Source organism: Bidens hawaiensis, unplaced genomic scaffold, assembly GCF_021521415.1.
Source record: "Bidens hawaiensis isolate Kalapana, Puna unplaced genomic scaffold, B.hawaiensis_p1.1 tig00035313_1, whole genome shotgun sequence".
Taxonomy (NCBI): Eukaryota; Viridiplantae; Streptophyta; class Magnoliopsida; order Asterales; family Asteraceae; genus Bidens; species Bidens hawaiensis.
In genome coordinates, this window is record NW_027496142.1 from 126,782 (window position 1) to 150,079 (window position 23,298).

General features: G+C 41.7%; 2 protein-coding genes and 1 pseudogene across 2 annotated transcripts; 2 read left to right on the top strand and 1 right to left on the bottom strand.

Moving 5' to 3' along the window:
• Positions 1-741: 741 nt before the first annotated feature.
• LOC143587227 (monothiol glutaredoxin-S1 pseudogene) lies at positions 742-1,635 on the top strand (annotated as a pseudogene).
• Positions 1,636-1,918: 283 nt separating this feature from the next.
• On the bottom strand, positions 1,919-4,269 carry LOC143587228 (cyclic phosphodiesterase-like). The gene is made up of 3 exons (XM_077068575.1): positions 3,780-4,269; positions 2,320-2,374; positions 1,919-2,226 (listed from the first exon to the last, which is right to left on the bottom strand). The coding sequence occupies exons 1-3, from the start codon at positions 4,176-4,178 to the stop codon at positions 2,021-2,023; spliced, it is 660 nt and encodes a 219-aa protein (XP_076924690.1). The 5' UTR covers positions 4,179-4,269; the 3' UTR covers positions 1,919-2,020.
• Positions 4,270-20,677: 16,408 nt separating this feature from the next.
• LOC143587229 (oil body-associated protein 2A-like) lies at positions 20,678-22,675 on the top strand. Its single transcript, XM_077068576.1, has 3 exons — positions 20,678-21,101; positions 22,104-22,218; positions 22,295-22,675. The coding sequence occupies exons 1-3, from the start codon at positions 20,739-20,741 to the stop codon at positions 22,549-22,551; spliced, it is 735 nt and encodes a 244-aa protein (XP_076924691.1). The 5' UTR covers positions 20,678-20,738; the 3' UTR covers positions 22,552-22,675.
• The last annotated feature ends 623 nt before the right edge of the window (positions 22,676-23,298 follow it).

Genomic DNA, 23,298 nt, shown 5'->3' on the forward strand with positions numbered 1-23,298 from the left:
CGAACGCTCATTTATGCCATGTAATTCATATCCCTAATTATCTCTTTATATCCCTACTCCCTAGGGACTCCTCTTTCCTTTAGTCTATCCCAAATCACTCATCATGGTCCAATGCCGTAAGTCTTTTCAAGGTCAATGAACACTATCTACAAATCATGCTTCTACAACAAACCTTCTTGCCATAAATCAAAATCTATTTATTATAGCTTGAGTAACCCATACAATTCTAGCCTCAATTATTTTTTCACACACTTTCATAGTTTGGCTTAAAAGCTAAATCTGGCCACTTATAGTTACCACAACATTGGGTGTCTTCTGTGTTCACGTAGAGAGGAATTAAGACGCTACTCCTCCACTGACCTGGCAACTTTCTAGTTTTTAAGATAGCAATAAACAGAAACACCAAACTTCTTCTTCATCTAGACATTTCCACATCTCAATAGGCATGGGCATGTTGCCTGGTCAAACAGTGTACTCACTATTTATTTTTTACGCATATAACATCTTAAATTATGTTATCAAATATTTTATATTAATATTGTTTATGTGATCATGAAACTAAATATAAGACAAAACAAAAGATGAGAACAAAAGATGTGCTTCAAACCATTATTCATTTGGGCCCAACACCCAACATATCCGCGACCCACCTGCCTTACCATCTCTACTACTAAACATCATTATGGAAAATTTATCACATCGGACCACATGAAAGTCTCTTTAGTTCACGTACTACAAGATAAGGCATCTTTAAGCGGGCTAGTGCGTTGTAGATTCTTATCCAATATACAAGAGTGGTTATGGACGTGTGAGAACTCAAGAGGGAGTGTTGATATCACATATGCTAACAACACTAACATCAACCAACACATGTCATTCTATTTCTTCACCAAAGTAACTCAAGAATCATATGCTGGTTACGAAAGTTTAAAGTGTGCTTATTTAGATGTATTCCAATGGTATATTGTGATTATTTGCTTAGATCAATCCATGTCATAGTCCCATTATCCACAAGTCACCACACTATTCACATATTCAGATTTGTGATGTGATGTTACATGGGACATGGTTATAACCAAGCATTCCATCACCATTGCTAATATCATAAAGGATGGATTCCATCATCACTAATGAAAAAACCAAGTATAAATAAACCTTAAGGGGACTCAAAACAGTAAGCAACCAACCCTTCATTAAACTATATCTTATACGTATAACAATGTCCACCGTGAATAGTCTGCTATCCGAGAATCCAGTGGTGGTGTTCAGCAAGACAACATGTTGTATAAGCCACTCGGTCATAGCTCTCATTAGGAAATTTGGGGCCAACCCTATGATTTACGAGCTTGACGAGCTCCCTAATGGGAACAGGATCGAGAGAGAGTTACTGGAGTTAGGATGCAGCCCGAGTGTGCCAGCTGTGTTCATAGGGAAGAAGCTTGTTGGAGGTGCTAATGAGCTAATCACTCTTAATCTTGAAAACAAGCTTAAATCACTACTCATCAATGCTAATGCTATATGGATGTAGGGTACACTATAACAAGTGTACCTCATCTATTATTAAGTCTTTTATAGTGTCTGGTATTTTGGATATGGCTTGGTTTAGTTAATAATAATCTTAAGTGTTGTACGGTATACATGGCATGTATACTTGGTATTGACGTGTATTGTATTGTAGTGTTTTCTAGTAAACATACTCCAAGGACGGTATTCCTACGAGTGTGTTCTTGTAAACTTCAATCTGATGGATAAATTGGTTTCTTTATAAATATGTTAAACACAAACCATCGATCACTTGTATTTTAATATTATATGCATTGAATCATAAGTTAGCAGAGAAAATATTAAGAAACAAGTCATGCTAATGTTGAAATCATACAAGGAATGAGGAATTTGCACATGGAATAGAAGATCAATATAAAAGATACAAGTTAGACAATTATTCAAAGGAAACAGATTAGATGAGTACATGCATATAACAAAGGTTCTTTAAATATGGTATACAACACAAACATGATAACTAGTTTTCTTGGAGGGTGATTTCAGCCACCTTTCCCCAGGATTTAAGGGTTTTGTCTTCTGTGTCGGTTTTGTACAAAGCAAGACGGGTAATCGGAAAGCTGAGGCTATTAATACTTTCATCAAGAGCATTGGCTTTCTCTTGAGCTCTTTTCTTTTCTTCTTCGGTTAAGTCTGCATACAGGATGCTTAGGTGCGGCATATAAGCTGCAAATGTAACACAAGAAATTGTAAGAAATAATGAAAATTAGAGATGAGAGGATCCAAAAGTGTCAAAATAGAGTTGAATGTATGACTCACGAGTCGGACTTGTGAATCCAAAATGAGACCAGCAGTGTGCCGCGGTCTCCATAACCTGAAATTATGAAATGTAATACAAGAAATTGTAAAATCAACATGAGAAATTGTAAAATCGCATGAAACACCAAATTCCTATAAAAAAAATTTCAAAATTGACAGCTAATTAACGAAATTAAGAAGTTAAACAAATGCATAAATTAGCATAGTCAATGATTTTTGTGTTTCTTTAATCAATACAAATGAATTAAAAGGTGCTAAATGTAGCAAAAGAAAGTCAACGCAAAAATCAAGGCTCCGGACCATGGAATGGCGATTTGTCAATGATTCAGCCAATTAAGACGTTCATGCCAGTTACTTATGAGCCGCTTAACTAATAAAATTAGAAAATGCAGAACAAAATTAAAATTTGCAAAAACAACAAATTTGTTCCCTCAGTTAATTCAACTAATGAGATCAGTTTTCCGACTTTTATTGCATAAAACACCAGAAAATGCAGAAGAAGACACATTAATGAATAAAAAACCAAATGTAAAATGGTTGCAGAAATTAACTACACTGTAATTCACTATTGACAGAGGGACAAGTTAAAAATTACAATGCATCTAAGTCAAACTAAAACATTAAGTTCTCAATTTTGATCTACAAATTACAAGGCTCCGGACCATGGAATGGCGGTTTGTCATATGATCCGAACCATTAAGATGTTTATGTCCATTACTTATGGGCCCCTTAACTCGAAAAAGAGTGAAAGTAACGCCATGCCATAAAATTTGAGAAAATGCAGAGGAAACATTAATATTTGCCAACAGTTTTTCCAACATTTTTGTTGGCAATCAAGAACTCCCAATCACGAATTACTCATCCGTATAAGGTAGATTATAATCAAGAATAATGGAATTAATTATGATGAATCTGGTCTGCCAGAGAAAGTCAAAGCAGACCGCTTTTAATTACATACTTAATCCAAAAATCTTTTAAATTTTACGCCTATTTATATGACAAGGTGATTACACCAGTTCGTTCGGTGTGACAGAAACTGTCAATAACCACTAATAACGGCAGTTTGACTTTTTGTTTGTGCCCTGTGTCCAAACATATACATAAGTCTGCCTAATCTAAACTTGTTCAATCCTACTACATATATACATAAACTAAATAATCCTAATTTAGTTTATATTCAACAATTTTATTGCATAAAACACCATGAGTTTCCAGAAAATACAGAAAAAATAACATTAAATTTGCAAAAATAAGTGGCTGTAGGCACTTTGTAAGGTCAAAATTAACAACTTTATGTATAAAATTTGGTATATATAGATGTATTTGAAAAATTACATATAAATTCCGATCCACTTATTCCCTAATAATCCCGATCAATCGCTAGTCTCAACCCCAGTGCCCAACGACTTGCGTCTAGCGAGTTCTACAACACTTCATCTAAAAAGTCAACGTTTAATTACCTCTTTGGTCTTATGCAACAACAGGAACACACACTGATAAAAGAAAGTCCCAGTCTCCACCTTCTCCACTGTTGCATTATACACCTTCAACCCCTCACACGCTTTCTTCAACTTCTCACGTGCGTCATCCTCAGTTAATTTTATGGCCCCGACAACAGTCACGTGGGGCTCAAACTGGGGCCCACCGAACTCTGATCTGAGACCAGACATTAAGTGTTTCACTCTTTCGGATACGTGGTCTGGTGGGAGGGCCCACACTGAATATATGTGTTTGGTTGGGTGTTGTGGGAGTTGTTGGGTGTCCATGGTGAGTGAGTATAGGAAGATGGTGAAAGAGAGGATGCCGAATACAGAGAGGAGTCTGATTATTATGAGGCGGAATTTGAGAGAGGGGTGCATTAATTGATGATTAATGTGATGGGTTAAGTTTTAAGGATATGATTTGGAATCGCGAAGAAGATGCCAATTTTGTTGTTGACTTGTTTTGATTGATTGAAACAGATCTTGCTGTTTAAGTCTTTTTAAATTGGAATTTAACTGATTATAAAATTTATAACTTATATTGGTAGATAATAATAATAATAATAATAATAATAATAATAGTAAATTACATGCGCACTGGGTGAGGAAATCAGTTGGTGAAACTTGAGGGTGGTAGTGGAGAGTAAACGCGGATTTAGTGGATATTTGAACTAAATGTAAAAGAATTCGTTAAATTAACATGTTTAAAAAGAAGTAGCAGCAAAATCCCGGTGGTGCCCGGACATCGGTTGAGTCGACGCGAATTTGGTCAGTGCCGGTTACATTCCTTACAGTTTAAGCAATGTTTGTAAAACCCGGGCGTTGTCGGTTTGGACGTCGAGGCGGTGTGTCTACACGATTTCGGTTAGTGTTCGTCATGTTTGCTACGGCTTCGGTTACGTTCATTACGGTACCAAAACTAAAACAAAAAATAAAATAAAATTAAATTTGAGGTTTGACCAATGGGTGGTGTCGGTCGTTAAAAACGGGTGTTGGTAAACCCGAGCGTTGTCGGATGCGGTCGTTGAAGTGGTGAGTCTACAAGAATATCGTCGGTTTACGAATGCTTGTTATAGTTCAAACTAAAACAAAAAAACCCGTTCGGTTACATTCGTCACGATACCGGAACCAAAGCAAAAGATATATATATAAACTGAGGTGGACCAATGGGGTGGCACGATCACTAAACCCGAGCGTTGTTCATACCCGAACATTGTCGATCCCGGGCGTTGAAGTGGTGAGAATACACGAATTCGGTCGATTAAAACAAAAACAAAAGTTGTAGTCGATTACCATTACATTCGTTACAATAATAAAACTTAAAACAAAAAAAAACAAAAATATAATAATAGCTTAATGAATACGATGCTACTTGACCCAATTAGTGCCTTATGACACCAACATTCATATTTATTATATATAAGATTATAGACAGTTCCTACTAGGGCTGTCACTTTACCCAAAACCCGAAATTCAACCCGAAAAAATCTATACCCGAACCTGAACTAACCCGAACCGAAAAATTCGAATCCAAACCAAAGTAATTCGGGTTGGTTTTCGGGTATGATTTATAGGTTTCGGGTCAACCCGAATAAACTTTTAGTTTTCAAATTAAATGTATTTTTAGGTATAATAGGTTCAGTCTTAGCCACTAAAGTTATCAATTGCTGACCCTAATCGACTGTTGTCATTTCAACTATTATGGATCGATTGTTTATTGTTAATTTATGTATTCCGTTTGTTACTAATAGCAACCGTAATCGAAAACCAAATCACGTCCGATTGAAGAAGATTATGGTTAAAGATATTTACTTAGTTTTATTCTTCTTTTGAATTGTTTAATCAAGTTATGTTGATTTATTATTTGATTATTTACGTTACGAGCAAAGAAGAATATGCTGTTTTAATTTTAGCACTGAAGTTTTTTAATTTTTTTTTGTTTTGTTTTTAGGGATACTCGAAACCCGATTAACCAAACCTGAATTACCTGAATCCGAAAAATCCATGAGAGATTTGGGTTGGGTTTCGGGTTAAGATTTAAAACTTTGAAACCTGAAGAACCCCCCGAAAAACTCGAAACCTGAAAAACGAACCCGAAGAACACCCCTAATTCCTACCCACATTTTGATAAAAGTCGTCTATAACTTTCATGTCTATTTTATTTAATTTTCAAACATTAAATCTTTATTGGATGATTAGGGGCGATAATTGTAACCCATGGGTTGTATTAAAATGTATATGATGGGTCGGAATGGGTCAAACAAAAAAAAAATGATTGAAACGGGTTGACATTTCTCGGGTTTTTTTTATGGAACTAGAAAAACGGATGAAACTTTTTAGTATTTTTACTTTTTAAGTTTTTGATTTATATTTCGAGTTATAATTTTTTAATTATTTTTTTTGAATTTTTTGGTGAGTGGTTTTGAAATGGGTCAAAATGGGTTGAGATTTCAGAAACCCCTCACCAAAAAAATTCAAAAAAAAAAAATAATTCAAAAAAATTACAACTCGAAATATAAATAAAAACTTAAAAGGTAAAAATACTAAAAGGTTTCCTCCGTTTTTCTCGTTCCATAAAAAAATAAAAGAATAAAAAAACCCGAGAAATGTCAATTCGTTTTGACCCGTTTCAATCATTTTTTTTAGTTTGACCCATCATATACATTTTGATACAACTCATTCAACCCAATGGGCACCAATTGCAACCCCTATGGATGATACGGAAAATATTATAAATTTGTTCAAGAAAGATTTCATGTTTGACAATAAATTAAAACACATGAAAATAGTTAGGGTGTTCTTTACAACGAAAATAAGAAATGCTATTGGTAAAATTGATGGTATAGTGATAGTTTGGATTAATTACATTTATATTTGAAATAATCATATACACAATATTTATAACAAGATAACCTTTTAGTTGATTTTATTAATAACAACTAAATTGATAATATAAAATTAACATGTTACTAATCAAAATAATTTAATTTAGAAACAAAATGATCATTATTTCTTATGAACCAACCAAGTCAATGCTCTTTAATTAAAAGTCAACGACTATAAACATTGCTTAATTGATAAATTAAGAGCTTGTTGCTATTTGCTAGTTTGTACAATTAGTTTAATTACAGGATGATAAATCTAAGAACAGAAACTAAAGTTTTTCTCCCATGTTTTGAAAACTAAGTTATATATTTCAATATTTACAATTTTGGTTTCATGAACAAATATATACAAGTGTTTTATAACGGTCATTTAAACATGGTAAAATAAATATAAACGAAAAGTTACCATATGATCCCCTAAGCTTAAGAACTTACACCTAATACGAACCTTATATTTTTCCATTTGTTTTTCTTCAACCACCTTTTAACAAATGGTAGCTCGCTCAATCACCCAAATTGTTGGGCCAATTTAGAGATGATCCAACCAACACCATTATTGTATGTTCGGTGCATCGATCCCCGCAAACATTATATTCCTTAACACGATATGAGAATCCAACCAAGAAATTACAAGAACATCTAAAAAAACCTAAAGCATTCTAGACGTGTAATTAATTGCTCTTCTAGTTATCCGACATTAATCGCATAATCATCTATTAATAGATTATACAATCATAAAAGCTCAAACAGATTTTCAATCAAATTGTCTTATGTTTGGAAATAAATAACCACATAAAGGCGTAAATAAATGTGCATGCACAAAAAGATGGGTTATGCATCATCGTGCCACTCTTTATTTCATTTGAGGAGCACGAAACGAAAGGATTTTGAATAATAAAAAGAAACGTGTGATTGTATGAAAAAGGTTGTGAAGACTAATGAGGCGAACAAATTTTTTTGGATTATAAACATAATAACGGAATTCATATATCTAGATTGGAAATATTTGTGCAGGTTAATTACAAGGTTGGTCTTTAGTCATTCTTCTTTTGTACCATTTACTAGATTTTTATTATGACACACATTACCTTGCCTTTAATAAAACAAGAGCTTGCAACACATCTTATTATTCGTTTGTCTTCTTCACATATAAACCTTTAGAGCATTCACAACAAGCTACAAAAGTCAAGGTTTGGATCTATGTGACAGTAAAAGGACTTGAGGGTCAAAAACTTTGTTGTTAAGTGAAGAGGTATGTACCCGCCTCAACACCGAGCGAGGCGGGTCAACCCACAAGATATAGACAAGAGGCTTGAAATCAAGATATTATGAAGGCACAAAGCCAAAACCTATGCGCATGGCGCATATCACATATGCTCACGCATATCACATATGCTCACGCATCACATATGCTCACGCATCACATATGCGCGTGGCGCATCCGCGCGTGGCTCATATCACATGCTTGTGCATATCACATCTGCGCATGAAACATCTGCGCGTGAGAATAAAGAGAAGACCTCGCGCTTCCTCAGGATAGGCGCATATCACACATGCACATAATCAACCTCGTCCTTATCCAAATCAGGATTAGGGCAACCTTGATTGTGCACGTCAGACAACCTTCCAGAAGGTATCTTTTTAAGGAGTAAGAATATGCTGATGTTGACAGCTGCCAATGAAAGGTAGACAACTCAGCAAAACCCATGTGCTACCACTATAACCAATGAAAAAGCACCAGGTGTCTCAAGGACACGTGGCGCAAAGCAATTGGAGGAGGCCAAAAAGGCCCTAATTGGGTCTGAGCCCAATCATTGGAAACCCTAGCACTATAAATACCACATCAACTCCACAAGGAGAGGCACACCCAATTACACAGTATTCAGCTATATTAAGCAATACACTCCAATTTCCTTACTCTCATATTATTATCTTCTCCTACAAATTCTTATTCTCACACCGTAGGGTTACCCCAAAGAGGACCCCTCTGTCCCTTTCTGAGGGGTAAGTTTACGGTGCTGTTCATTTTGTAGGTGGAAGAATCCAGATTCCAGAGAACCATCGGTGAAATAGCATAATCACACCCGAGGAAAGTTGATCGTCTACTAGTGAGTCGATCCACGTTTCTTCATTGGCGCCATCCGCTTTTAACAACGGCAACAAAATCTCATCAGATCTCTAAAAAAAAATTTTCACCATGGTTTCTGGTGTTCGTAACGGCGATCAAGTTCTGGAGGATATTGAACGTGAGGATGTTAATGAGGGACAACAGTTTCTGAGGGTGCCGCGTGATTTTACGCGCACCACCAGTAACCATCCCTTCATCACAACTCCTCATGGCCAGACTGAAACTCCTCCAGACGATCTCACGTTCCAAAATCTTGCCGGCGCGAAACAAAAAGGACCAATGGGTCCAGAAGATGAAACCAATGACCCTAAAGAATGGCTCATAAACGAGCAACGACGTCTAATGGACAAGTACAATGAGATGGTTAAACACAAAAAGTTAGCCGACTTAACACAAAGGCTAGCGTTTGACAAGCAAACCGTTCATGGAACAAAAAGGGCGCGCGCGCCGGAAGAAGGTCACTCTGTTCACACTGAACACGCTGAGTTTAGTGATGAAGAAGTGCACAGCGTCAGGAAGACGCGAGATACTCATGCAGGAGGCTCACAGCTCCGCGCGCACATGAACATGGCGCCTGGAGCCAGAGCCGATCTGGATCTGCACACACCGTACAGCCCACCAGTGAGAGGGCAAGTGGACGTAACCACACCGTACAGGCCAGCCATCTTGGTGAAACATTCAAAATTCACTGAGCGCATCGCGAAGGCCCCCATTCAGCACAAAACCAAGATGCCAAGTGGTTTGGGCAAATATGACGGCACAACAGATCCAGACGATTTCTTACAAGGTTTTTACAACACTGGAAACCTAGAAAGCTGGACGATGCCAACATGGTGTCACATGTTTGCTCGCTGCCTCACGGGCGCGGCGTGTGTCTGGTTTGAAAGCTTGCCAACTGGGCAAATCGATGGGTTCGAGGAACTATTGGAAAAGTTCCAAGCTCACTTCGTACAACAGCGCAGACACACGCGCGACCCTGATGACATCATGCACTGCGTGCGCAGGAATGATGAAACGATTGAAGACTACATAACTCGTTTCAATCAGGAGTCTCTGGCAATCGGAGGTATCACTGAGCAACTATTGCGCGTGGCGTTTATACAAGGCGCGCGCAGTGATCAACTCCGCCGAGCTCTCGTAAGCAGAGATGGCATGCCAACCACTTGGGCCAAGCTAATGGAAGCATCGCGAGTCTTCGCGAGAAATGAAAAACAAATTGCCCAAGATAGAGCGAGAGAAAGAGGGCATCAAGCAGAGGCACCGCGCAGCAGCGAAAGAAGGGGCAAACAGAACACTGTATGGTCCAGGTTGCAACCAACCAGTTTTTCTTCCGCAGAAAAGCAGGCGCAACCAAGCTCACCCCAGCCCCAAAAAGACGTTCGTAATCGCGGGGAGGGTGACAAGAGGGAAGGCGGCAGAGATCCTAACAGACCTCTGCCAAGAATATGGACTCCCCTCACTAAAATACCTTCACAAGTGTTAAGCACTGAGAATGTCCAGTTCAAAAGCCCCAAGCCACTACACTACAAGGGACCATCAAACAGTGGCAAGTACTGTGAGTTTCACAAGTCCACAGGACACAACACTGATGCATGCCATCACTTGAAGGATGCAATTGAAAAAGATGTGAAATCAGGCAAGCTGGCTCACCAGGTGAAAAACCCAAGACCAGAAAGTGAACAACCAGAAGGAGCCTCTGCCAGCAAAAAGTTCAAAAGAATCTGTGTAGCCGAGGGAGGAAGGCAAGGGCAAACATCAAGAAAGAGAAGCGCGCAAATCCAAGGAGATTGGCGCGAGCAACAAGTAATCTTCCCAAGAATCAGGGGAGGCCCTTCTATCAGCAGTCCTCTTGTCATCACTACACACATTGCTCATTACGAAGTGTCAAAAGTCCTGGTGGACACTGGCAGCGAATCGGACATCATGTATGAGCAGTGTTTCAGAAAACTGGATCCGGCAGACCAAGCAAGGCTTGAAATTGTGAATGTACCAATCTCTGGTGTTTCAAATGAAATCATTCATCCCCTAGGTCAAATACAATTTGAGCTAACTATGGGGGATGAGAAACACAAGCGAGCCGAAGTTGTCAACTTCTTGGTCTTGCCCACCACTTCTTGCCACAATATGATCTTGGGTAGAGGAACGATTGCCCAATTTAACGCCATACCGTCGCCAGCGCACGGCGCGTTGGGGTTCCCAACACCAACAGGTGTAACTTTTGTATACCGAGATCATTTGTGTGCAGTGACAAATACTCCGCGGGAAGGGAGAATGAAACTTCCAATGGCAGACAACGCGCCAGAGGAATGGATTCTCAACCCGAAATTCCCGGAGCAAACAATCACAATTGGCGCTACGATATCAGACGACACGAGGTTGAGAATGAAAAGATTGCTAACGGCATATATGTCGGTCTTCGCGTGGCAACACTCCGATATGACTGGGGTTCCGCGAGACCTGGCGCAACATTCTCTCAACACGTTCAAGTCTGTAGAGCCAATTGCTCAAAAGAAGAGAGTCATGGGGGATGAGAGGCGAAGGCCATGAATGAGCAGGTTGAGGATCTACTGCGCGCAAACATCATCCGCCTAATACGATACCAGACATGGGTAGCTAATCCTGTGATGGTAAAGAAAAGTAACGGGTCGTGGAGGATGTGCATTGACTTCAAGGACCTCAACAAAGCATGCCCAAAAGATTGTTACCCCCTCCCAAACATCGATGCAAAGGTGGACTCCGTGGCGCCATTCAAGCTAAAATGTTTCCTGGATGCCTACAAGGGCTATCACCAGATTCAAATGGCACCACAAGACGAGGACAAGACTGCCTTCAGAACCGACAAGGGAGTTTTTTGTTACACAAAAATGCCCTTTGGTTTGAAGAATGCGGGAGCCACCTACCAAAGACTTATGGATGCCGTTTTCAGCGACCAAATTGGAAGAAACCTAGAAGTCTACGTGGATGATTTGGTGATCAAAAGCAGGGAGGAAAAACAAATGCTCAAAGACATCGAAGAAATCCTTGGGCGCCTAAAGGAAGTTAACATGAAGCTCAATCCGAGCAAATGCACTTTCGGCGTACAAGAGGGAAAATTTCTAGGTGTAATGGTCACCAAGGATGGTTTCAAGGTGAACCCAGAAAAGGTGGAGGCCATCCTTGACATGCCCTCGCCATCCACCATGAAAGAAGTCCAAAAGTTGAATGGGAGATTGGTATCAATCAACAGGTTCCTAGCGAACCATGCAAGCAAATCTACCCCATTCGTTAATACATTGAAAAATTGCCTGAAGAAAAGCCAATTCAAGTGGACTCCTGAGGCCGAGCAAGCTTTCAGTGAGATAAAAGAATGTTTGATAAATCTGCCCGCGCTCACAGCTCCACTTCCTGGTGAAACTTTGACATTGTACCTATCAGCAGGAGAGCGCGCCATCGGCGCAGTATTGTTGGTGGATCGCAAGGGAATCCAAACGCCAATATACTATGTGAGTCGGGTGCTGACAGATCCTGAGACGCGCTACTCCATCATGGAAAAGTTAGTTTTGTCACTAACACACGCGTCGCGCAAGCTTCATAGATATTTCAATGGTCATCCTATTGAAGTTCTAACGGGTTACAACATCCAGCAAGTCTTTCGGTGCCCCGCGCTCTCGGGAAGGCTGACAAAATGGGCGCTGGAATTAGGAGAACACACGATCGCCTATAAGCCCCGCCCAGCAATAAAGGGACAAGTCTTAGCTGATTTCATCGCAGAAATCCCCGAAGGAAGAGTTGAAGAGGCTCAGCGCGAGGTAGACCCTCCGCGAGCCAATGATGAAGAAAATGTTTGGAGATTGTTCACTGACGGAGCTTCAAACAACGAAGGGTCCGGCGCAGGCCTCAAACTGGTGGATCCAGAGAATCATGAATATACTTATGCCATCAGGTTGGACTTCAAGAGCACCAACAATGAGGCTGAGTATGAAGCCCTGCTGGCTGGCCTGCGCATCGCGCACAAATTCGGAGTTAAAAAGCTAGAGGCCCATGTTGATTCATACTTGGTAGCAGCACAGGTCAATGGTCTTTATGATGCCAAGGAGAACACCATGCCTCTATATCTAGAGCAGGCGAAAAAGCTCATCGAGCAATTTGACTGCTTCAGAATCATTCATATTCCGCGCAGTGAAAACAAATCTGCCGACGCGCTGAGTAAGATGGCATCAACCAGCTTCGATCACTTTGGCAAAGATGTCAGGGTAGAAGTAATAAGCAACCCGTCGGTGGTAGCGAAATCTGTCCTTGTAACTCATACAACCCCTTCATCATGGATAACTCCAATAATGGAATTCTTGAAGGAGGGAAAAGTACAGGACGATCGCGCACAGGCGAGGAAGATAAGACACAAGTCGCAGAACTATGAACTGCTTGATGGTACACTATATCGACGCTCTTATCTTGGACCGCTCATGAAATGCCTTGATGCTGAGGAAGCAAGCTATGTGATCAGAGAGATACACGAAGGAATCTGTGGAATACATGCTGGCCCGCGCATGGTGGTTGCCAAGGCAATGAGCGCAGGTTACTATTGGCCAGGCATGTACTTGGACGCTTTAAAAGAGATCCAAAAATGCAAAGCATGTCAGAGCTATGCGCCAAACACCATGCGGCCAAAGAACAACTTGATTCCGGTGACCTCCGCATGGCCTTTCCACAAATGGGCAATCGATATTGTGGGTCCCCTACCGCAAGCGCAAGGACGAGTAAAATTTTTGGTAGTGGCGGTAGACTATTTCACAAAATGGGTCGAAGCCAAGCCACTAGCAAAAATCACAGCCGAGGCGATGAAGCAGTTTATTTGGAGCCACATCATATGCCGTTTTGGCTTGCCCATGGAAATTGTGAGCGACAATGGCAAACAATTCACTGACAAGAAGATATCCAGCTGGCTCAAGGAATTGCGCATCAACCAAATTTTCACGTCAGTTTATCACCCTCAGGGGAATGGCCAAGTGGAACGCGCGAACCAAAGCTTGCTGAATGGGCTGAAGAAAAGGTTAGAGGGAGAATCCCATTCTTGGGTCGAAGAGCTACCTAATGTCCTGTGGGCACACAGGACATTAAGCAAAACCAGCAATGGCGAATCCCCGTTCAGCCTAACCTATGGAACGGAGGCTATGATTCCAGCAGAAATTGGATGCCCATCCCATAGAGTGCTCATGATGAACAAAATTGATAACGAGCGCGAAAGGAGGTTGGATCTCAACTTACTTGAAGGGCGCAGAGAGGCGGCTATCATCAGTGAAGCCAAGTACAAGAAAAAACTGGAAAAATATTACAACCAGCGCGTGAAAGAATGCCACTTCAAGAAAAATGATTTTGTCCTTCGAAACAATGAAGCTAGCCGCGCGATTCCCCCGGGAAAGATGTCTCCCAATTGGGAGGGACCTTATCAAGTCTCGGAAGAATTGGGAAAAGGCGCACACGCTTTAAAAGATTTGAATGGAAAGAAGATCCCGCGCGCATGGAACGCGGCACAGCTTAGAAAATGTTTCATGTAAAAATTGTCAAATTTGTAATCAAGGCTTTTCAAGCCATTATGAATAATGATACGCGCTATCTTCTCTTAATGTGGATTCTATTACCTTTTGCATACATGTTTCACACTTCCCTTTATTAATTTTGAGCAATATGACAACATTGTATTGACATCAAAATAAAAATAAAACGAAGTAAAACATACATGCGCGAGCTTCAAGCTCAAACGCGTTAACGAGTCTTAACTCTAAAACGTCAGGGCCTTAGCCCAATAATATGAGCCTTAGCTCAGGGCCTTAGCCCAATAATGTGAGCCTTAGCTCAAATCACTCACAACATCCATCCTACATGTTGCGCAGCCTGACCATAAAAATACCTAAGCACAACTAAGGCAAAGCAAATGCCAAAACATAGTTGTTAAGGTCTTAGGTCGAGGTCGCGCATGAAATTGTAATGGATATCTGAGTAACACATACTGACACGTAAAGGCTAAAAAACTCATAATTCCCTATAATAAATGCGCGATAACGTCGCGCAAAAGAGGAATAATGAAAACGCCAAGGCACGTGTCAACATAATCAAGATATGGCAAAATCACTTACAATATGACAAGGATTAAGTATAATAATTTCCTTACAACCTTGTTCTTATTTCAACGTGCAAGCATATCTTATATTCAACAAGCAAACATGCAATATAAAGAGATGAATGGGGAATGCGCAAGATGCGAAGAAGGGAAAAACAAAATTTCATTACAAAGCATTGAAATTTACAAGTTTACAAGATGATGAGATACAAACTACAAATAAAAAAAAAACATGAAGGGCTTCTCAAGTCTCCACGTCGACGTCAGCCTCTTCATCGTTCTCATCACCGCCCTCAGCATCTGGCGCAGCCCGCTCCTCGTCATCTCCAAACTGACCATAGTCAAGTTGTTCATCCTGAATGGAGTCTTCTATCACAATAGTGTCAGGAGCGGATCCTTTGGCCACGCCAGAGCCGCTAGCAGGAGCAGCATTCCCCGCGCCATCATCGCCGCCACCAGCCCCTTCGCACTCGTCAAGTAATTTCTTTAGCGCGCCGAGGTCGGGCTGGCCAGCAAGCGCGGATATCTGCAAATCATATGGAAAAATATGAGTACAAAAAAGACTTGGAAAATAAGTCAAGGTAATCTCATTAAGGTTAAAATACCTGCGCAAGGATGGGAATGGGAGTATTCAAATACTTCTCCCCCATCTCGGCCATGTCCGCGCAGGCAAAGTCGCTCTGATAAGGGTAGTCGGATGGGTTCTTCTTCAGCATGCCATATTCATAGCCATCCTTAAACCCTTCAGCTCGACCCACCAAGCGCGCGACAGCGTTGCAATCCATCACAAGGGCCTGAAACTCGTCTGAGTATTTCATCGCGTAAGCGCAACGAGTCATACCCTGTGAGATTAGCCATTGGCGATCCTGCGCGAGGGAAGCAACAGACGTCTCAAGAGCAGGAATCTGAGAGTTTAACAACTCAACAGTTTCCTTAGTCTGTTTCAGCTCCTCTTTGTCGGACGCTGCTGCCGCCAAGGCTTCTTCCTTTTCCGCTCTCGCAAGCTCGAGTGCTTCCTGGCTAGACGCTGCCGTCGCCAAGGCTTCATCTTTCTCGGCCTGCGCGGCCGCCAGCTCCTTCTTCAGGCGCGCAACCTCACTCTCCAGTGATGATTCGTCAGTTATAGACTGGACAAGAGCTTGGTCACGCGCCTCCGCGTCCAGCTCCAAGTCGCGCACTCTACGCGCGTACTTGGCCGCGTCCGCCTCGGCCGCCTGTAGCTTCTCCCGCGCAGCCTGTAGCTCATGCCCGCGCTTCACGAAGGCGGTGTTGGCACTTGCTCTGTTCTCACTGAGCTCTGCTTGGAGCTTCTCAGCTCTCTCTCGAGCATCAGAAAGATGCCAAGCAGACACTTTAGCCTCTTGCTTGGCTTCCGCAAGAGCATCACGTACCTTTACGTAATCATAGCGAAGCTCTTGGGAGGCAGCAAAGAAAGCCGACCCAGCAAACAGATGATCGTTGAGCAAGTCATCGCGAGCGCGGCACTCCTGAAACCTCCTTTCAGCTGGAGGCACAGAATGAGCCCAGAAGTCCTCACACACACCCATGGACTGAAATGAGCTGTCCTAAGTAATGTTCCATCCTGCAAACACAAAGTAATTATCTAAGTAATCAAAACACTAAGATGGAAGTCCGCGCAGCGGAGCAAAAACAAACCTATACCTGCGGGGATGAAGCAGAAAAGTCAGCGCCAGCCCCACGAGAAGACTCCGCCACGAAACCTCGTGGCGCTGCAGGGCTGGCGCGGCCGCTATCGGAGCCTTCAACTTGAACCTCCTCATCCTCCTCTGAAACAGGCCTTTTCTCCTGCGACCTAGAACCAAAATAAGTCTCGCGAGTAGGGCTGCGCGCAGGAGGAGGTGAGGGAGGTCTCGACGCCGCCAGATCGGCGCGTAAAACGGCCTCCTGCTCCTTAGTAATCCCGATGAGCGGAGATTCAGCGCTTGCAGGAGCAGGAGCAGAACCAACGGCGCTGGCACCGGCGCCAGCAGTGCCGCCAGCAGCTTGTACGCCAGCAATGACTCCTATGAAAAAATCAACAAAAAGAAATGGTTCATGACTTGATCTAAAAGAAAAAAGTCAGAAAATAAAAGCGCAATACATACCTTGGCGCAACTCCGTTCGCGAGTCAAACATCGCCATGAAGTCCATTCTACCCTTTTTTGAGGGTAAAACAGGGGACTTCGAAGCGACCTCCGGCGCAGGCTCGGCACCTTGTTGCCCCTGAGGTTGGTCCACCAAGGTCGCCGGCTCTACAAACATTTGAGTGAGCAAAGATTCATTAGTAACTCTATCAGAATCGCGCTCATAGAACCATAAAGGATAAGCAAAGTATACCTGTCGAAGAGGAAACGGCAGGCGCAACGCCACTCCCCTTTTCCGTTGCGCGAAGGGAGAAGGTAGTGGCACCATACCTCGTGTGGACAGGAGGTCTGCCCACTTTTTGAGGCAGGGAAGACAAGGAAAACTTGGTGGTAAACACCTGGGTTTTCTCAAGTCCCTTCGCCTGAGTAGGAGGATCCTGAACAACAGGGGCATCATCTTTCTTCTGTTTCTTACTGGCCCCTGCGCCAGTTTTCCCTTTAGCCTTACGCTTTAGTTGGGGTACCTCAGCCTCCTCCTCCTCCTCCTCTTCCGCGAGCTCCAGCTCGTAGTTCTCAAGCGCGTCTACAATACACGCAACAGAAAGGTTAGCCAAATCTGGTATTATAAAGGCATAAGCATAAGTACAAAGGCTTACCAGGCGCATCGCTGTCAAAGAGAAACCCCAGATCAACAGGGATGAACATGTCATCGAAGCGATCGGGGAAGCCAACCTCCCCAGCGCCCAGCGCGACGGAGCCACCCTCCATATGCTCATCATAGGCGGCGTGGACATACTCCTTGCTGACTGCACAAAACAAGTCAAATGATATCAGCAAAACGAATTATATTCGCGCAGAAGTAAGGCAATAAGATTAACTTACACAAGCCGTCAATTTGGATAACGGGCTCAGTCGCGCTGTCGGCCCACCTCCTGCTCATACCAACCCCCACCAGCGCCTCCTCGCAAATGTTCTTGGCGGGGGATGGTTCGGCAGTCAACTTTTTTACCCAGGCGCCAGTTGGGTTCTTGAAGACATCCACATCCGCAGGCGCAGAAGAGATCGCGCGCATGGTCATGCGGATGGGGATCACACCAGCCTTAATGTAAAAAAATCTCTCAGACCAGTCATGAAGGCTCTTGAATGAAACAGTGCAGCACTTGACCTTCTGACTGCGAGGAATAAATGAGAACCAAGAATCTTGGATCTTGGGCTTATAAAAAAACTGAAAGCGCCGAGGGGTGGGCTCCTCGCGCTGAGATTTGCACATGAACTCAAAGTGAGTCATGCGCACGAGTCCAAACGGATGGACTTGGGATATATGAATCCCATAAAACTTAAGCAGCGCACCCACAAACCTTGTCATCGGCAGACGAAGGTTGCAGTGGGTGAAAAAATGGCAATAAAGGGATATATAGCCGGTGGGCGGGTCCGCCGCCGTTTGCCCGGTCGCCGGCAGCATGCAGCCATACTCAGGGAGAAAACCCTGAGAGGCGATAAGGCTGTCAAAATCGGCCTGCCTCAGTTTGCAGGGGATCTCATCCCACTTCTTCACTGCCTTGGTCCTCCCTACCTCCTCCGATGAGGCCTCAGCAGCCCTCTTTTTTCCTTGCCGGTCTTCTTCAACGTAGACATCACTAACGATTTCACACGGCGATGGATGGGGGAGATTGTGTTGTCTGAGCTATCAGACATGCAACTATAAAATCGAACAAGGGATGCTTCTAAAGAACAGAGATCTGGAAGCAGAAGACAGGTAATCGGAATAGAATGAAAGAAAGAAAAGAGCTCTGAATAAACAACAAGGAAGATGAAGGATTAAAACTCTAAGGGCTTGCTTTTATAGGCCCAGGAGAGAGAAAATTTGGTACTGATCGGACTTCACGCGCCACCACTCGCAGGTGTAAACCAACGCGAGCGCGACACGTGTCCCTGACACTGTGGGAGGGGACACGAAAAGAAACGATACAGGTGCTGCCAGAGTTCACGCGCCACCACTCGCAGGTACGGACCAACGCGAGCGCGACACGTGTTCCTGACACTATGTGAGGGGACATGAAAGGCAACTATAGCACCTCGAGCACACGAAAGGTCTGACACGTCTCCATCACTGACGCATGCCAGCAACAACCAACCACGTACAGGGACGATTCTTTTTCAACCAAAAGGATAGAATTTCGCGCACCGATGAGTAATAAGAAGAAAAGACAAACCCTATTAAAAGAGCAAACTATTAAGTCTAATATCTATCTTACCTCGCTCGCGCGAGACAAGACAAACATTAGACTGGGGGGCTTGAAGAGGTATGTACCCGCCTCAACACCGAGCGAGGCGGGTCAACCCACAAGATATAGACAAGAGGCTTGAAATCAAGATATTATGAAGGCACAAAGCCAAAACCTATGCGCATGGCGCATATCACATATGCTCACGCATATCACATATGCTCACGCATCACATATGCTCACGCATCACATATGCTCACACATATCACATATGCGCGTGGCGCATCCGCGCGTGGCGCATATCACATGCATGTGCATATCACATCTGCGCATGAAACATCTGCGCGTGAGAATAAAGAGAAGACCTCGCGCTTCCTCAGGATAGGCGCATATCACACATGCACATAATCAACCTCGTCCTTATCCAAATCAGGATTAGGGCAACCTTGATTGTGCACGTCAGACAACCTTCCAGAAGGTATCTTTTTAAGGAGTAAGAATATGCTGATGTTGACAGCTGCCAATGAAAGGTGGACAACTCAGCAAAACCCATGTGCTACCACGTGATTATAACCAATGAAAAAGCACCAGGTGTCTCAAGGACACGTGGCACAAAGCAATTGGAGGAGGCCAAAAAGGCCCTAATTGGGTCTGAGCCCAATCATTGGAAACCCTAGCACTATAAATACCACATCAACTCCACAAGGAGAGGCACACCCAATTACACAGTATTCAGCTATATTAAGCAATACACTCCAATTTCCTTACTCTCATATTATTATCTTCTCCTACAAATTCTTATTCTCACACCGGAGGGTTACCCCAAAGAGGACCCCTCTGTCCCTTTCTGAGGGGTAAGTTTACGGTGCTGTTCATTTTGTAGGTGGAAGAATCCAGATTCCAGAGAACCATCGGTGAAATAGCATAATCACACCCGAGGAAAGTTGATCGTCTACTAGTGAGTCGATCCGCGTTTCTTCATTAAGGAGTGAAGTTTGTAAAGACAAATTCTTGTATGGAAACTTGAGAAGGATTCCATGGTGTCCCAACTTTTCTCTCTCATTCTCTCACATAAATATATATGTACATACATTATATATATAGTTTTAATATTTTTTAATAAGGTTTTTGGAAGTTTGTTGTTGTGGAAAAAAGTGGAGTTTTTGAGAAAAATCTAAAATACGATGTGACGATGATTTGACGTTTTGTATACGTTTGTTGTTGTAGATGTTCTTAAGAATATAGTGTATAAAACATGCATTGAAACATGTAAACACTAAATTTAGTAGTTTAGGTTTCAACTATTAATTACCAACATCCAACGAAGTAACATCAAAGGTGCATAATGCACATTCAAACGTCAAGGGAAAACCCACAACACCATTACCTTGACATGTGTCCCATCATCTTCACCACCTGTCAATTTTTATTATGACTCACACCACAATCTTTATACATAAACCCTCCATCTTCTTCACCATCTTAAACCACAAACCACCACCTTCATCTATCATAACCAATGGCTTCCACCTATCCAACCAACGGCACCAACGCCGAAAAGAACGGTATCCCACCGCGCAAACCATTATCCTTGGGCTCACAGATGCTTGACAAAGGAGCCCAGATGCTACAATCACTCACACCCATTAAGCAAATGAGTCAACATGCATGCACTTTTGCCTTGTACAGCCAAGACATGTCTCGTCACATCGAGACTCACCACTTTATCACACGGATCAACCAGGATTTCCTCCAGTGTGCCGTGTACGACTCCGATGACACCTCGGGTAGACTCATCGGAGTCGAATATATAGTGTCGGATCGTGTTTTTGATACTTTACCTCCTGATGAACAGAAACTGTGGCACTCGCATGCTTATGAGGTATGTCCACTTTTTGTTCTTTGTTTACAATATATCTAGATATATTACTTGTAGGGGTATGTGTTCATGCACGGTTTGGTTATTAGCTTAACCAAGTTAACTGTTCGGTTTTCAGTTAATCGATTCGGTTTATTTGGTTAATTTTTGATTCGGTTTGGTTAATAACAAATATCAAATTTGAGCTAAAATTTTTACTCAAAAATACATATAAATACATGTAATTGAAATTGAGGTATAAATATTCATGGAGTTATACATAAATACAAGAAACAAATATATAAATACATGGAATGGTGGCATAAAACATAAGATACATTAAATTTATATAATTTTTTTTGGCAACAACCTCGTTTGAATGAATGACACTTTTGAATGACAAAACCGATCATACTTATGACTTGCTGAAAACAAATGAAGCGTTATCGGGGCACATGTTGATTCTCAACACACGCCTTCTCGTGTTTAGCAATTTTTTTCTATACAAAATACATTAAAATTTAGATAAAATACATTAAATTAAATTGAGATATAAAAGCCAGAAAAATATACTATTTCTTGCCCCAAATGTATCGAAAGCAAAAGGAGCATGTTGATTCACAACACACACCTTCTCGTGTTTAGCAATTTTTCCTATACAAAATACATTAAAATTTAGATAAAATACATTAAATTAAATTGAGATATAAAAGCCAGAAAAATATACTATGCATGGTTTGTTCGGTTACAAAAATACAACCGATAACCGATTTTGGTTTATTCATTTGGCTTTTGGTTCGGTTTATTTGGTTAATAAAATAAAATGAATTAAATTGAGATATAAAAGCCAGAGGAATATACTATGCATTGAGATAAAAAAAGCTAGAAAAATATACTATGCATGGTTTATTCGGTTATAAAAACAACCAATAGCCGATTTTGGTTTACGGTTCGGTTATTAATTGCTCACCCCAAATTACTTGTGCTATTGCTTATTCATGAAATTAATATGTAATCGATTTGCAGATACAATCAGGGTTGCTTGTGCACCCGAGGGTCCCAGAAATGGTAGCAAAGCCGGAGCTCGAAAACATGGCCAAAACATATGGGAAGTTTTGGTGCACCTGGCAGACCGATAGAGGTCAAGTTGATAAAACCTATACATGTTAGTTTTGCATGATATAATGTATACTGAATTTTTGATGATTGTTTTGAAGGTGATAAGTTGCCGATTGGGCCACCGTCGTTAATGATGTCGCCCCAAAATGATATTCAATGCATGGTGAAGCCGGAGTTGGTGAAGAAGAGAGATGATAAGTACAACATATCGACCGCGGCTATGCGAGGGTCGAGGACTGATATTATGGGCCCGGGGAGGTTGAATGGCATGGCTGATTACTGGAGAGAGCATAAGAAGTGTCTTGAGGTTAATGTTGAAAGTGCAGAGATGAAGAAAATGACCATATTTCCGTGAGGTGTATGTTTGTATAATTAATGGAAGTAGTGCATGTTGTGTTGACTGTCTATAGAGTCAAGTTAGTTAACTAGCTACATACTTTTGGTACATTTGAATAAATCTGCACCGTTTTATGTGTTAATATTTAGGTGATTCTGTACTATTTACTATTTGTTTTGTGCAGTGCATCTTAGTGCTAACTGTGACTTGGCGACCTCAATGAATAATTATAGTAACGTGAATAGAAATAGTAGCATAACCATCAAATTGAACTATATATAAACAATCTAAGAGCACTCGAATGATGCGGGATTATTCGAGCACTCATTGTGTTGGATTTGAAACCGGCATGACAAGTAACCCTAAGCAGAGAAGAGTGATAACCTAGAATCAACATCACATATTTGCCACCAATTGTTTGTCAAGATTATATCCCTTGCTAATAGTCTTGTTTGTTTTAGTGCAAACACGTCTAATATTCCAAACTTGCATGTGCCTAACATATCATGAACATTTGCAGTTACCAAATATCAAATGACAAACCTAATTATGTTATGATTTGTAGGGTATGAAATCATTCCAACATAATATTACATCAAGGACTAATGGTTATATTATTTTTTTTTAACGGCACGCCCCTATAAAATCCGATCCACTCCTAAAATCCACCTATTGCTTGCTTTATAGAACTTGAACCTGCACCAATTAAAAGGTGATAAACCCCAATTGCCACTTAAACAATGATCATATAAATGAGAAGAAATG